Genomic DNA, 16,694 nt, shown 5'->3' with positions numbered 1-16,694 from the left:
CGACTCGTGTGATGAGATAATGAAAAATTGAACGACTGATTGAAATATACTTATAACTTAATTATTTTTTAACTATGATTATTATAAAATTTTAATCAAACACAGATAATATAAAACAGTAGATCTCTTATGAGACGGTCTCACGAATCTTTATCTGTGCGACGGGTCAACCCTACCGATATTCATAATAAAAAATAATACTCTTATCATAAAAAGTAATAATTTTTCATGGATGACCCAAATAAGAAATCTGTCTCACAAAATACGACTTGTGAGATCGTTTCACATAAATTTTTGTCGTTATAAAGATGTTGAATCTCATTTTTTACATGTAACTATAAAAAAAACTATATAAAATATAATAGGCTTTATTGATATATGGAATAACGGGAAATCATTATTTGTCCGTTGAACGTTGAAAACTCTATGCTAAATTGTATAATCGTTGCTGGTGGAGCTATTATCTGGTGGAGCCCCGTTAAATATTCAGTTGATTGGAAAGTGGATTGGCTTTGTGTATAAATAAATCGAATTCATTTATGAGTTTTTTGAGTTGGCTCGAAAAAATATATTTTAGTTAGAATTTGAGTTTTGTAATTTTCGTTATATTTGACTCATTTCGATTTGTTTACTCTATGTTTTCTGACTTCCGAGTTCCGAATGTTTAAACACGATAAATATGATTTTTTTCCTTTAACAGAGTTTTGCCATAGTATGTTGATAAGTGGTTTTATGTTTAGTTTGTCCATCCAAATTAGTCCATAAATTTGAAATACATAATTTCAAATTCATCAATTAAAGCACAATCTCACTGTCTTTATTAAATTGGGTTAAAAGTTTAGTATTCAACCCATTTTCCAATATGACTTTTAAATATTATAATTGTATCGTGTTTTTATATTTTTTATCACATAAACTCCTATAAATCGTCTTACAAATAATTTTATGAGACGAATTTTCAACTCGAACCATTAAAAAAATTTATTTTTTATGTCAAGAATACTAATTTTCTTTGTAAATTTAGATCGGGTCGACTCATTTCACTTATATATATATATATGTGATATCATCTTACAAAAAACTTATTAATTTTTTATTTAATAATTTTGCTTTCTCGAGCTTTTTTAATCGAAACTATACATTTGGCACATTTGTGTGTTTTTTCATTCAAACATTGTGAGCTTCTTGTGCAAGGTTGGCAATATATTGGATTCAAACCCGGCTCCGTATTAAAAAGGGACGGGTTAGATATGGTGAAACGGTTCCACAAACAGGTCTAACACGAGTATCAGATTTTAGTGGACTCGTTATGCCATTATATGCATATATATGTAAATATATATTATTAATTATTATATTATAGTTTTTCTTATATTGAATAATAAATATCTTATTCATATTTTTATTTTATATTTTAAGGTTTAAATAATTTTATTATGTTTTAATATATTTAATTAATATGAAAATATATAATTATAAACTTTTGAAAACAATATATATAGTGAGAAAAGCACGTGTCGTGTTAAGCCATTAATTAAGCCTTTGCTGTGGACCCTTCGGATATACGAAATTCCGTAATAACCGCCACTGAATCGGGGCCCCATCTTTTAACGGAAGATTCCCCATTTCCCCGGGATCCAACTGTGAGATAAGAAATTGCAAAAACCCCCCACAAAGTTTCCACCTTTCACACTTCGCCCACAAAAGGATATGTAATTTCACAGTTTCGATTATGTATATATTTTGATATAACTATTTATTATTATTTTTTCATGTATCGCATCAATATCGAGAAGATTTGCTTGATAATAAGTCTCATGTAAAACGTCTCACGTATTTATATCCATAATACGGATCGATAGGAGATTCGTATATATGTGAACCGATTTCATACGAGTTTTGTGTTTGATTGATATTGCTAAAATTTTTATATATTAGAATATATCTCACATATGTTAGACAATCTAATAAAAGAGTTTTGTGTTTGATTAAAACTCTTGAAATTTGAAAATTATCTTAAAATATATCATATTCTAAGATATCTGAATTTGATGCCGTGTATGTCTCAACATCATTATTTTATGAAAAAGTAATAATTCAACATATTTAGAAAAGTATTATTTTAAAAATAAAAATATATCAAAATTAGGACATATCAAAGGAAAATAAATGAATATAGGATTGCAGAGATATTTACTTTGGAAACAAAATATAATAATTTGAAATGGCTATTGTTTAATATATAGTAATATCTCGTTACACGTGTTACATGTCTATATAGTCGATTTTTTTATAAGTATTCTTGTTAAACAAAATTATAAGTTAAATTTTAAATTTTATGGTTTAATAAGTTTGTCGAATTTTTAAAATATTCAAAAAACCAAAAAAAGTAGGGAATGATGATAATTGTACTTTGTACATATAATCTGTTCATACCAAAAAAAGAAATAGTGCGTTTAACACAAAAATTCTTATGAAATCATTTCACGAGTAAATTTGGTGAGATAAATCTCTTATTTGACGCGACTCATGAAAACATATTATTTTTTTTATGTCAAAAGTATTATTTTCAACTCTATATATGAATTGAGACGATTGTTTCACGGATATAGATATGTGTGACCGTGTCGCGTGACACATATTCGTGGTTTAATATATGATGATATAGTATATATAATTTCTATCTAATTAAAAGTTATAAGATTTATTTTTTTAAAAAAAAAAATTTAAACCCTCTACCTATTAAAAAGGAAAAAAAGTCCATATAAAGAAAAGAAATCTTATTCATTTGGAAAATTTGAGGTGGTCTACTATCGAAGAATTCATGTCAAGTTTGTCTTACTAAGAAACATGTTGTCCATTTTCCTATAAAGGTTTAGCAAAAAAGCTTTGTCAAGTAATTGTACCGTGTCCATGCAAGTCATCGACTGGATTGCTTTCAAAGAAATTTCAACATATTCGTAGATACTTCGCACACACAACTTCAATTATTTTATTTTATCGGTATCCGAACGTATCTCACAAATGACCTACTCTTATGAAAAATATTTGAATTTTTTTGTATATTCTTCTTCTTTCTTTTTTGTCGTTCAAGTTTCACTAAATCGTCAACTCGATTTATAGTATTTTTTTTCCACCATATAATCCGTGCTACTTGTATTGACTAGCGTCGTGAACGTCAGAATCCCCGAGTGTTTGCAAAATATTATATTAATGGAATCACTTTTGAATAAATAGAATCAGCATCAGGTCAATTTTTAGATTATATTTAAATTAATCAGAAATTAACATACAATTTGAGTTTAAAAACTAAAAAAAAAATTACTTTTTTTATTGAGTAGGTCTTTTGTGAGACGGTCTCACGAATCTTTATATGTGAGACATGTCAACCCTACCGATATTCACAATAAAAAGTAATACTCTTAATATAAAAAGTAATACTTTTCATGGATGACCCAAATAAGAAATTCGTCTCACAAAATATGATCCTTGAGAACGTCTCACACATATTTTTGTCTTTTTTTAAGTCAAAAGTTTTTAAAAAAATGATTGGTTTACAGTTAAATGATCGGACATGAGTCAAAATAAGACAATTGATAGGTAATCAATTACGTATTGTCCATATTGTTTGACCATTCAATTCAATGCGTGTATAGACGTTAAAATTTGTGTGAAAAATCTTATCGACAGGAAAATCTTTATAAATTAATAATATTTAAATTATGAAATTTTATTAATTTAAAGAGTTATTCATTAATCGATAAATTAATTATTTATTATTTGAAAGGAATTTTTTATTCAATAAACATAAATTTAATTATATAAAAATTCATTGTGTTATATCAATATATGCATCATCTTCTTTGAATTAATATAAATTAAAAAATCATTGTACATGTGTATTTATAAAAAGAAGTAAATTATATTAATTTGTTTTTATTAGTTCAATAATATTCATTGTATTGACTAATCAAATATACTTTACCGTATAAAAAGAAGTACAATATAATTAAATTTCATGAAAAAACTATATATAATCATATTTAGGACACTGGTCTAAGTTGGGACCGATAAAAAAATATTATTTTGAAGAGATTATTAATTTATCGATGTTTTACAGTATTGTAATAAAATTCAAATTTTTAAAAGTGATTTTTTTATAATCTTTTTTTGATGTTATTAGTGGCGTGATCATTTAAAAATTCAGAAAATATAGATATTGATAAAAAAAAAAAATTTTATTAAGATATGTTAGTTATAGATTTGGCACAAATTTACTAAAATAAGATTTTATAATATTTTTATTAATAAATAATAATATTTTTATAATTTGAGAAGAGGGTTATTTTCTGATTTATTTAAAAAAAATCATGACATAAACATTCGTTATTATAAGACACCTAACTTTAATAACATAATATAAATATTATAATCAAGAAAACATGTTTTTCACATTTTTTTTCCTTACAATAAAAAAAATAAATAAATTTTCTCCTTGTTTAAAAAAAATAAGTCTCGTCAAGTGTCAACATATCATTTATTTCACAACAAAGTAAAAAGATATTAATAAAATTATATCATTTTAAAAGAAAAATTTGTACTGTGCAAACATTATTTTTATACGTTGTTCATCAGTCATGCTCATCTTTGTATCTACTTCACACTATATATGTATGTGCATCCATTAGATGATCACATAAAAGTGNATGTTATTAGTTAGACATATATAGCCTATTAATTGATGAATGCCCTAATAAAATAATACACACACATTGCATATATAGACAAGAATACACAAGGGATCAACATCCACATGTGACGTGCTCAAACAAAGAATTTGACCATAATCACATACTAATTGACAAACCTAGTCCCCTTTAAATATCTTATTTTTAAATTAATGTTTAGTTTCAATATTCGAGTTGTCTCATTAATTTGTAGAATTCTTCAAACTATTATTTGTCTTAAAAATAATAAAAGAAGATGACATATCCAAGTGAAAATCCAAACATTGCAACAAGGGAAATGATCGAGTCGGGATGAGTTTAATAAACTACAACCATCTATTTATTATTTCGAATCCATTAATTTCAAATAATTAGATCATTCCTTCGATCTCAAATATTAATTTCAAGAGTATGTCTCTTGTGAGACGGTCTCACGAATCTTTATCTGTGAGACGGGTCAACCCTACCGATATTCACAATAAAAAGTAATATTCTTAGCATAAAAAGTAATATTTTTTTATGGATGACCCAAATAAGAGATCTGTCTCACAAAATACGACCTGTGAAACCGTCTCACACAACTTTTTGATAAATTTCAAATAATTAGACTCCAAATCATTCTTTCGAACTCAAATAATAGATCTAAATATAACCTTATAAATTTCATAAGGATTGTCAGCAAATAGGTCAACTCCACATGCATCATTTTAGGTCCCACAGTTTTGACACAATAATCCTACAAAAATTCCAAATTTAATCGTTATCCAAAAACAGATTTCAATGTTTTTTTTTTTTTAAAAAAAAACACATATATAATATATAATTAAATCTTTTTAGATTCTTCTGACAGATTAACATAAACATCTCTCAATAAAAGATACGCGTGTCTTCGAATCTACATTAAAACAAAACTCCTCGCCCCATGGTAATGAATAAAATATAGCTCGATCATTCGTTTTATCAAAATTTAGCGACGTCGTGAAAATTAATGAAATGTTGAAAAATTAGCAAGTTTTCCAAATATGACCTTAGATGTAGAAGGTCAAATATAAATAAACAAATGAATAAATAAGCTTGTTTGAGGAAGAAATTACCTAATATTAGTCAACAAAAGTGTAAAATGTGAAACACGACACCCATTTTTTTTTTCCAATTATAATATTTTAATTAATGCCCAAGAGGTAAAGTATGCATATATGTATAACTTGTGGGTGTAAAATCAATAATTGAGGGGGGTGAATGTCTGTATATGATATAGTTTAAGGAGACAATGCAAATAAATAACCATAAATAAATAGAAGGATATAAATTTTTTTTATTTATTTTTTTTAAAAAAAATGAATTGGAAGGGCATTATAGGTATTTAAGTGACTAATTTTTTTTATTTTTTTATTTTTGTCTACAAATTTGTTTTGAATACATATATTCTTAAAAGACCAGCCACCTTTGGTGGACGTGAATCCAATTATACATTCAAATTTATAAGGCACACACGGAGTTTCCACGTTTGTTTTTTATTTTACCAATCCATTTAATATTTTTAATAATTTTTTTTTCTTGGAAAAAATAAAATTTCATCTTGAAATTATAATAGTGACGTGGAAAAATCAAGCCTCTTGATCTAATTATAGTAAATATTTCCTCTAAAAAAAATTATAATATTTTTTTTTAGAAAATAAGTGCTTTAATTCATCAGAAACTTCCTAGCACTTTCCATGGTGGGAAGCATTCATGCAAAGCTCAATCTAAATGTAAGTTTTGAAAATGATAAATACAACAACTCTACTTTAAACCATAATATTGCTTAAACGAGATTATTATTTTTTATATATATCCTATTGTTGATATGACATCAGATACGATTCATATTCAAATCATAGATCAAATCACTCTATTTTAAAATAAAATTTTGTTATATAATATAATATACTAAATAATATATTTTAAAATTTAAAAATTTTGATTTGATATATAATAAATAATAAAAAATAAAATAAAATTTACAGAGGGATTAATCAAGTGAAATTTATTTATAAATAATAAAATTCGTTGGAAAACACTGCTTACCGAGTGGGCCCCATTTATAATCTCTGCCACGCGGCAACTCGAAAACGATTCATCATCATCCCATAAAATTTCAGGAGTATTTAACAATTACAATAATTTCAAAGTAAATAAAAATAATTATCTGAAAATATATATTTTTATAATAACCAACTTGATTTTCCAAACTAATACTGAAAATATTAAAATAAGTCAAACTCAAATTTATACAATCTTATTTTTATTTATTTATAAAAATATTGTAAATTAGTTTTTTTTTTAAATTTATGTAATTTAGAAAAAATAAATTAATTTAAATGTGGGCCCCTACGCCTCAAAGTCCCCTACCTTGAATTTCCCTATAAAACGCCGCTTTGCCTCTCATGCATTTCTCGCTCATTTCACAAATTCTCCTTCATAAGATACGGAGGCTGAAACCCTAGCATTCCGTTAGGTTTCCGTCCATTTATCCTCTCCAATCTCTCCCCTCTTTCGAGTTCTTTGCTCTCCGATCATAAATCTGTATGTTGGGATTCGCTCACGGGATCTAGAATTGTAGCCGATCCGTTTCTAGCATCCGTTTATGTATATCGTGCTCTGAAATTCTCTTCTTCTGAGGGGTAGGCGTGGGGATATCGGGCTCTTGTAGGCGTGCGAGTGGCTTCCGTTTTGTTGTGACCCAGATCCATTTTTGCTTCTTTTGAGGGGGTAGCCGGGGCTCCGGCCTCGGCGGGTGTCAAAGCCCCCACCTTTACAACATCGGCCAATTTTACATTCTTTGATTCTTTTTCTTTCTATTCCGACGAAAAGAACTCGTAGATCCGGGAAGAGATGCCTACCCTTACTTGTTTCGCAGACGTCGGCGATGCTCCTCCGTACGCTGTCACCACTGTACCTGCACCTCCATCTTCAAACACATCTGCCGACACCAGTGCTGTTTCCGTCGCCGCTTGGTCATCTGCCCACTCGGCGTTGCTTTACCGGGTTGATGGGTGGGGTGCTCCTTACTTCACCGTTAACGCTAACGGCAATGTTTCCGTTCGCCCTCACGGCGTCAACACCCTGGACCACCAAGAAATCGATCTTCTCAAGGTAGTGAAGAAGGCTTCTGACCCGAAAAATTCAGGCGGGCTCGGGCTTCAGCTGCCTCTTGTTGTTCGCTTCCCCGATGTACTGAAAAATCGCCTCGAGTCCCTGCATGATTCTTTCAATCTTGCTATTCAATCGCAAGGGTACGAGGCTCACTACCAGGGTGTGTATCCTGTCAAATGCAATCAGGATAAGTTAGTGGTCGAAGATATTGTGAAATTCGGGTCTGGTTTCCGGTTCGGACTGGAAGCTGGCTCCAAACCGGAGCTTCTATTGGCCATGAGTTGTCTCTGTAACGGAAGCCCTGAGGCCCTTTTGGTATGCAATGGATTCAAGGATGTGGAATACATATCTCTTGCCCTTGTTGCAAGAAAGCTACATTTGAACACTGTCATTGTTCTTGAACAAGAGGAAGAGCTTGATTTAGTGATTGATGCCAGCAGGAAACTTGGTGTTCGGCCCGTTGTTGGAGTCCGTGCTAAGCTCCGTACGAAGCATTCGGGTCATTTCGGTTCTACCTCAGGCGAGAAAGGAAAATTCGGTCTGACAACAACCCAAATCCTTCGCGTCGTCAAGAAACTGCAGCAGCATGAGATGCTGGATTGTATGCAGCTACTGCATTTCCATATCGGATCACAGATCCCTTCTACTTCTCTACTTGCTGATGGGATTCGCGAGGCTGCTCAGATTTACTGTGAATTGGTTCGCCTTGGTGCTTGCATGAAAGTCATTGATATAGGAGGAGGTTTAGGAATCGATTATGATGGCTCCAAGTCTCAAGATTCTGATATTTCTGTTAGCTACAGCCTCCAAGAATATGCCTCAGCTGTTGTTCAAGCTGTTCGATCCGTGTCCGATCAGAAAGGCGTTAAACATCCTGTAATTTGCAGTGAAAGCGGCCGTGCAATTGTTTCTCACCACTCCATTTTAGTTTTTGAAGCAGTTTCATCAAGTTCCCGTGATTCTCCTCGAATATCTTCTCTGGGTCTTCAGCACCTCGTGCAGAAGCTGGCTGATGAGGCTCTTACTGATTACAAGAATCTATCAACTGCCGTGGTTCATGGCGAGTATGATACCTGTTTGCTTTATGCGGAGCAGCTGAAACAGAGGTGTGTTGAGCAGTTCAAAGAAGGGTCTTTGGAGATGGAACAGCTTGCTGCAGTCGATGGCCTTTGCGAATTGGTATCGAAATCTATCGGGGTTTCTGATCCCGTCCAAGTTTACAATGTGAACCTCTCGATTTTCACCTCGATCCCGGATTTTTGGGGCATTGGCCAGTTGTTTCCAATCATTCCCATCCACAGGCTCAATGAGAGGCCCGCAGTGAGGGGAATTTTGTCCGACTTAACATGCGACAGTGATGGAAAAATCGATCAATTCATAGGAGGCGAGTCCAGTTTGCTTCTCCATGAATTGGATGGAAACGGCAGTTTAAATGGTAACGGTGGGGCTTACTACTTGGGGATGTTCTTGGGCGGGGCATATGAGGAAGCACTTGGTGGAGTTCACAACCTATTTGGTGGCCCGAGCATGGTGCGTGTCTCGCAGAGTGATGGCCCTCATAGCTTCGCGGTGACGCGTGCTGTGCCTGGTCCATCGTGCGGAGACATTCTTCGGATGATGCAGCATGAGCCCAAGATCATGTTCGAGACCCTCAGGCACCGTGCCGAGGAATTCGACTATAGCAATAGCCTGGCAATCGCCAATGGCCTTGCTTGCTCTTTCGATAACATGCCTTATCTTTCGGCAACATCCTCTTGCAGCCTTACCGCAGCGAATTCAGGTAATAACAGCTACTATTACCTGATGGACGAGAATTTCACTGCTGCTGCTGCCGCAGACTCGGTTACTTCTGAGGAGGAACAGTGGTCTTATTGTGTTGCTTGAGTTGATTATGTTCTCCAACGGTTCTAAGTTCTTATGGTTAAGGTGTCTTTTTTCGATCATTTTGGTTCCCGTTCGGGTTCATCTTTGTTGGGTATCGTTAGTTGTTTCTTGTTTTTATGGTGTCTATCCTCCATTTCGCCTGATGCGAAATTCAGTCTTTCTTCTTGTAATCCTTATATAATTCTATATTATGAACTCTTTTTAATAAGATTCTTGGTTTTTTTTGTTTTTTGGGTGTTTTTTTATTGCATATATGGTATCACTAAGATGAATTGTGCTTTGTTTGAAGTCATGGTTGATTGGAATTCAATCAAGGATGACTCTGGGTGGCCATTTTTGAGGTGAATACCAATATAAACTTTAGTGGATTGGATTCCAAATCAAACTTTAAGATTGTCGGGTCCATTACACATCTTTGCCCTTGTTTTTCAGACAGGGAAGGATCGATCTTAGGTGATAGCGAAATCAATGTAATAAAAAAAAACCAGACATAAAGATAAATTCGTTTTGAAAGTATTTTTTCACATCTCTCCATGTAATTATTTTTTTGAACTAAATTTACTCTATTATGTTACAAATCATCCAATCTAATAATTTTATAGTTCTGAAATATTTTTCTTATAATTATAAAATGAGTTTCTTTTTTATAGTTTTCATTAAACTAAAGGTTATTTTGTGTTTAGATATTAAAATAAAATTATAATAATTTTGGTGTTCGGAGAAAATTCTTTATTCTGAGTTAAGAAATAAATTATGTTTTTTTTTTAACTGAAGAATTCTGTATCCATTGGGATTTTACGATGACACCTAGCTATATATATAATGGACGAGTAAAAATTGAAAAAAGTACCAAGTATGGAAAATATTTCTATATACTGTTTTGTTTTATATTTTGATTTGAGCATCAGACAAGTTTTCCAGCCACCTTTCTATGTGTTTTTGCTTTTAAATAAATTTTATGTTTGGTAATTATTTGTATGTTAATTTGTTCGATTGAGAATGCAAGATCTTGTTCGTAGAATATAGCTTAATATTTTTATCATTTTAAAAAAGTTGAAGCACATAAGAATCCTTTATAGACAGAAGATTATGTTTTTAGAGGATGGTTGCATTTATAGATTGTGAAAAAGTGGGGAAAAGATTCAAATGTGAAACTAGTGTTTTTTTTTTTTTAAGTTTGAGTGTTGGATAAATAAATTAGAGTAAGTCTTTTGTAAGATTTTCTAACGAATATTTATCTGTGAGACGGGTCAACCCTACCGATATTCACAATAAAAAGTAATGCTCTTAGCATAAAAAGTAATACTTTTTCATCGATGACTCAAATAAGAGATTCGTCTCACAAAATACGACCCGTGAGACCGGCTCACACAAGTTTTTGCCAATAAATTATTCTATTGTTAGTTTTTTTTTAAAAAAAATACCAAAATTAACTTTAAGTGTTTAAACAAAAATAAGATTTGATGGAGCATGATAATTTTAGATTAGACAATAATATTGAAAAAAATTATTTATCTTCAAAATACTAAAATTACTTTTGAAAAATCAGAATATGTAAGAGGCCAACAACTTCAGGATTTGAACTAAAGATGAATATTTATGAATATAAGAAGTCCATATTTTTTTTCCGTGGACATCTATCAATACAGGCTATCTTGCACTTCGCATAATATTAAACGTCCAAGTTAATTCATTTAGTTATACAATAAATGCAAAATTTTACCAATCTTCCTCTTTTTAATGAAGAAAATAATAAATGGAGGACGCAAGTATACTCTATATACAAATCAAATCCTTCAAATTTTGTAAACTGAGTTCATCATACATCATCGGTATCTCAAGGACATGAGTTTGATTAACGATTTCCGGCACACATGCCGGAAGAAATAAAGAGAAGAAAACAATAGAAAACGATCACAAAAAAATTGTGTATCAAGATGGGAGCTCCAAGATAAAAGAACAAAGAATCATCAGTGTGCTAAATAGATTTCCACATTCTTCGTCTTTTTTCTCAAGACATGATGGCTCTAAGAGCGTCTGTAACATAAGGGTATTTGAAAGGAACCTTCTCCAAGAACAGCTTTAAGTGCAATGTCGGGTACAGGAAGCCACGAGGGTCGTCCCAGGACAGATCCCAGCACGCGACACATCTCTGAAAGGCGAACTGGATTTGGCGCCGTGCAGTTTATAATACCTAGTATTTGAGACTGTAAAATGTTTTATCCAAGATAAGCAAAATGGCACAATAAGAAATCTACAGGAACGATTAACATTGCATTTGCAATTCAAACAAATGCAATTTTAAAAAAATTTCACCTCTGTAAGAAGGGTTGGATAGTGCTTCATATATTAAACTTACCATATCATCCACATGAATCCAGGAAAAAACCTGCTTGAATAAATTAATATAAGTTCTGTCTGATATTCAAACAGGTATGGAGAAATTATCCATTCCAAAATTGTTATGCAAAATATATACAACGTGACAGTTCAACAGTACCCTTGATTTCCAGAGCCCAGAGGTCGACCAGCAAACATCATAAAAAGAGGTACCATTTTAGCTGCAGAGAGTCAAAAGAGTCAAGATGGTATTATTAACTGCTTTGAAACGAGAATTTAAGAATGAAATATAAAGGGTTGGGATCTGCTTCAACCCCATCACTTGGAAAGTTTTTTCTTTTAACAGAAGGTTTCAAGGATGATAGATTGTACCCAAAGCACCACCCTCTTTCCCCAGTACAATGCCGGTTCTTGTCTGCACTAGTCTAACATCTTTATGAACTCTCAGAGCAGCAGCTTCCCATTCTCTACAAACCTGAGTAACCATTAAAAAAATTTCAACTTAGATGATATTTGTAGATGACATGAAATACTTGACAATTGACATGCAAAAACGAAAAAATAATTTTTCGATTTAGAAGTAGTTGAAACATCAGTCTCCAAAATGATGTCCCCATAAATAAATGTTAACATGAGTTACCTCTGCCAGACAGTCGTTTCCTGATGGACTTTGCTCATCAAACACACGTGTTTCACTAGAGCCTGATTTGAGCAATCAGGAAGAAAATTACAGTAAGCTCTTTATACACAACTAATGAACTTTACACATATTCCTGAAGAAATCATTGACAGGCACGGGTGAACAAAGCATAAGGGCGAAGAGGGGGACTCCCGTAGGGAGTAGGGAAGATAACCTCCTCTTAAACAAAGCAAAATGAAATTTTGTGTACTTTCTCTAAATTCGCACCTGAATTGCGTTGAATCTGCCAGCCCACTCCAAAATCAGAAGGAGCGTGTAATTCCATTTCTTTACCAGAATAATATCAGTTGTTGATCACATGTAACTTCAGTAGGAAAAAATGACTCCTACAAATTGTCTATCATGAAATAAAAATGCAGCAAAAATTAATTTTGACACACGTACCATAGAATCCAACGGCATATGAACTGATCAAAACATTGGGACGTAATTCATCAGGTGAATTGTTTATTAACTCTACAACCCGTATAGTTCAATGTGTTCCAGATATTAGCACATAGAAGAAGATTAATACCATCGCTTCAACACCATATAGTTTGGAACTTGAGGAAGAAATTTGAAAAGGGGAACCTTTGTAGTGACTTTAACCCTACTGTTCTTGATATCTTTCTTGATCTGAAAACATCGCATTTCAAGATTATTTCAAATATGAACATACAGGGCTCAGAGCAACTCCAACCATTCTCCATTTTGGAGAAAATGAAAAACCAACCATGCTCCAACCATTCTCTATATATCATCTCCATTTTGAAGTCATGTACAGTAATTCTCCAAAAGTGCCGAATCCTAGCTGCATCTCCATATATTTTTTAGAATGGCATTATTTACAAAAATGCCATTCTCCAAAATTGCAAATACACACTTTTAAAAAAAAAAATTCTCTTTTATTCATTTTATATATTTAAATGTTTATTTCAATACTTTTATTAACTTTTAATGTTTTTTTTAGTATTATTTAATTTATTTCAAGTTTTCTCATTTTTTATTATTTATTGTAATTGAATTATTTTGACGGAAAAAACAAATGAAAATAATAATTATTGGCCCTCCACGATTTTGGAGCAAACATGTGTTGCATGATATAATGACAACGTGCATTATACTGCATAATATGATTATTGAAGATGAGCGGGATGAACAGATGGCAATCACATATTATCGCGAAGCACCCATCCCAGAAGTTGAAATGATGCGTGATGAACACGTCCGATTCCAAGAGTTTCTTCACATCATCGTCAAATCAAAGACAAATCGGCTCACTATGCACTCCGAGATGCTCTTATTGACCATTTGTGGGAGGAATACTCTAATTCGAAATATTAGTCTTTAAATCATGTGTAGTTTATAATTATATCGATCTATATATGTGTTTTAATGTTGTATGCGGCTTGAAATTTGATGTTAAAATAAATGAATTATTTTTTAAAAAATGAGTCACATTTAATTTAATTTGTTTAATATCATATTACATAATTAATATTTTTATATTAAATAATTTGGAATAAAAAATATAAAAATAAAGAATTTACACAATTTAGAGAATATGGGCTGGAGAAGATTTTTGAAATAGAGAATTCAATACTCTATTTTGGAAAATAGAGAATGAAAAAATGGAGAATAGGATTGGAGATGCACTTACTCAAAGCATCACACTCTTTAAAATTTAAAGATATAATAATTACATGAAAAGATATAATAAATCTCAATAAATTTTGCAATGTACCTCAGGATATCATCTCTGACTTACAGGCGTCCCAGCCAAATTTACGACTGCTGTTGAACCTTGAATGTAGTTTTCCACTCTTGCTCCTCTGCTATTTCAATTCTTGGAAATTCCTTGACTGCAACATGTAAAGAAATTTTTAATAGAAAAGAGAGAGAACTTTGAGTTTGTATCAGCAAGAAGAGAATTTTTAGTATTTGTTCTTTATCTCATTATACCAAGAATGAACGAAAAAAAAACTCGGAATAGAAATTTTTTGTTTTGAGAAGTCTCCATTTTTACATTCTCCTCTCTCATTTTCTCCCGAGGAGAGTTTTTTCTAGAAAAAAAAGCACATATGTCCGGGTATTACGACCAATTTTTAATCTTCACTTCACATAAATGAGTCATCTGAATATAAAGATAGATAGGAAAATTCATTAAATTACTGGTTAATCACCTTCTTACCTGGGAAACTTGACAGCACCTTTGGCCTAGATCTTGTCAAGACCCGCACACGATGATTATCTAATAAACAGATAAGACAGAACACTAAATCCATAAAAGTGTGATGCGCTAGCTGTGCGAAAGAAATGCAATCATCATCCGTAACAAATTAATTTACAGTAGATAAAATTTCAAGGTATCACACACATATATAGATTTGTTTTTAAAAAACATATGTTCAGTTATCAGTTCAATCTCCAATTTCTTGCGAGTATAGGATAAACATTTGTCTAGTTTAGTGTTGTTTTCCAGCTCAGAGATCATGGTGAAAACGGATAAGAAGTGAATATACCTGCATGCAATCTTTGCACCAATCTTTTACCTATAAACCCTGGGGCTCCAGTTATTGAAACAATCATCTCATTTTGCAGCCACAAAGGAGAAAAAAAAGAGCAAGTAAAATCTGCCCAGATAATGGAAAGGAATATTGTACACAACTTTAAGGGCTAGAAGTTACAACACTTGATTGCTCAAATGTCAAGGCATGACTTTTGATACAATTACTCAAACAGAACTTTCTCTCAGATTTGGGATGCTAATAGATCTTTAGCACACGTATAACAACGTGCAAAGAGGCTATAATGCTAAACTTCAATGTAAAACATATGAATACATTTGTGGTAAAAAAGGAAGTCAGATTCGCCGAAATCTCGGCTTTGGATTTGATAGGAACACACATATGAAGCAAGAGTGAACTCACAAAATCTATTCACATTTGCAAATATATCATTTATCAAATATTCTTCGTTGAATTTCAAACCAAAACAGTAAGAAATCTAATTTCCAGCTCAGTAGAGATAATGCCACACACGAAAACCATTTGCTGCCAATTCTGCATGGCATCTATAGGACCATAATATCTCCACCTGAATATAGCTTACTAGTTTTCTTGGTAGGATAACAGTGAACACCAAAAATAAGCAGCTCAAGCATCAATTATTCTTCTACCTTCCTCTGAATCAATATTTCAAAATTCTCAGTTAAGCAAGCTACAAACCTAGAACAACATTTATCAACAAAGGGTGTTTGTAAAGACCAACACATTTCAGATTTTAGCAAAGAAATCTCAAAACATGTAAGTTTGAGAATCCACAATTCGGCTCAACTAAACTTCAGGGTTCGTACAAAAAGAAAATGCGCAACAGAATTTGAATGACGTTACCTTCTGAGACTTCCCATAATCATTCCCACTGCTGGCACATAAAATTCTCACCCTCTTAAACATGCACATCTACAAAACCAACAGGAATAAATAAGAATACCAAGGGATAATCAAATACTCAAAACTGAATGATTCACACAAAAGAAATATGGAGTGCACAAAATTTTGATTTAGTTAAATATAGGTCAGTTTTTTTTTTAAAACTTGTGATAACCTTGTGAAAATAGTATTATTTGAGATTAAAGGAAATATTTTATGTTATTGTATTATTTTACAAAATATCTAATATATGCTCTAGGAATTAACTATATAATTTTGTAAAGTAAAAATATTATGGGACTTTCACTTTATATATATGGTTTTTTTCAATGAATTTTTTTTTTAAAGAAAATGAGTTAACAATATATTTGATGAACAACATTCCGTTCAAAATAACCATGTGATTAGTATCCATTATCTCTTAATTATATATTATGGTTGATTTAAAAAATTAAATTTTTTAAGTTAAAAAAAATCATAAGACATGAGATAAAATAT

The 16,694-nt window shown here is 31.7% G+C and overlaps 1 protein-coding gene and 1 pseudogene across 1 annotated transcript; one reads left to right on the top strand and one right to left on the bottom strand.

Annotated features, from left to right (window-relative positions):
• Positions 1-7,152: 7,152 nt before the first annotated feature.
• Positions 7,153-9,954, top strand: LOC140983816 (arginine decarboxylase-like). The gene has a single exon (XM_073450966.1). It carries the CDS (start codon positions 7,602-7,604, stop codon positions 9,744-9,746), a length of 2,145 nt encoding a protein of 714 aa, XP_073307067.1. The 5' UTR covers positions 7,153-7,601; the 3' UTR covers positions 9,747-9,954.
• A 1,606-nt stretch (positions 9,955-11,560) lies between these two features.
• LOC140984241 (epimerase family protein SDR39U1 homolog, chloroplastic-like) lies at positions 11,561-15,675 on the bottom strand (annotated as a pseudogene).
• Positions 15,676-16,694: the final 1,019 nt, after the last annotated feature.

The sequence above is a fragment of the Primulina huaijiensis genome, chromosome 9 (genome assembly GCF_012295235.1).
Source record: "Primulina huaijiensis isolate GDHJ02 chromosome 9, ASM1229523v2, whole genome shotgun sequence".
NCBI lineage: Eukaryota > Viridiplantae > Streptophyta > Magnoliopsida > Lamiales > Gesneriaceae > Primulina > Primulina huaijiensis.
This window is presented reverse-complemented; position numbering and strand designations above follow the sequence as displayed.

What these genes read in the sequence shown, in the direction of transcription:
- LOC140983816 (XM_073450966.1), top strand. Translation starts at nt 7,602, where the DNA reads ATGCCTACCCTTACTTGTTTCGCAGACGTCGGCGATGCTCCTCCGTAC.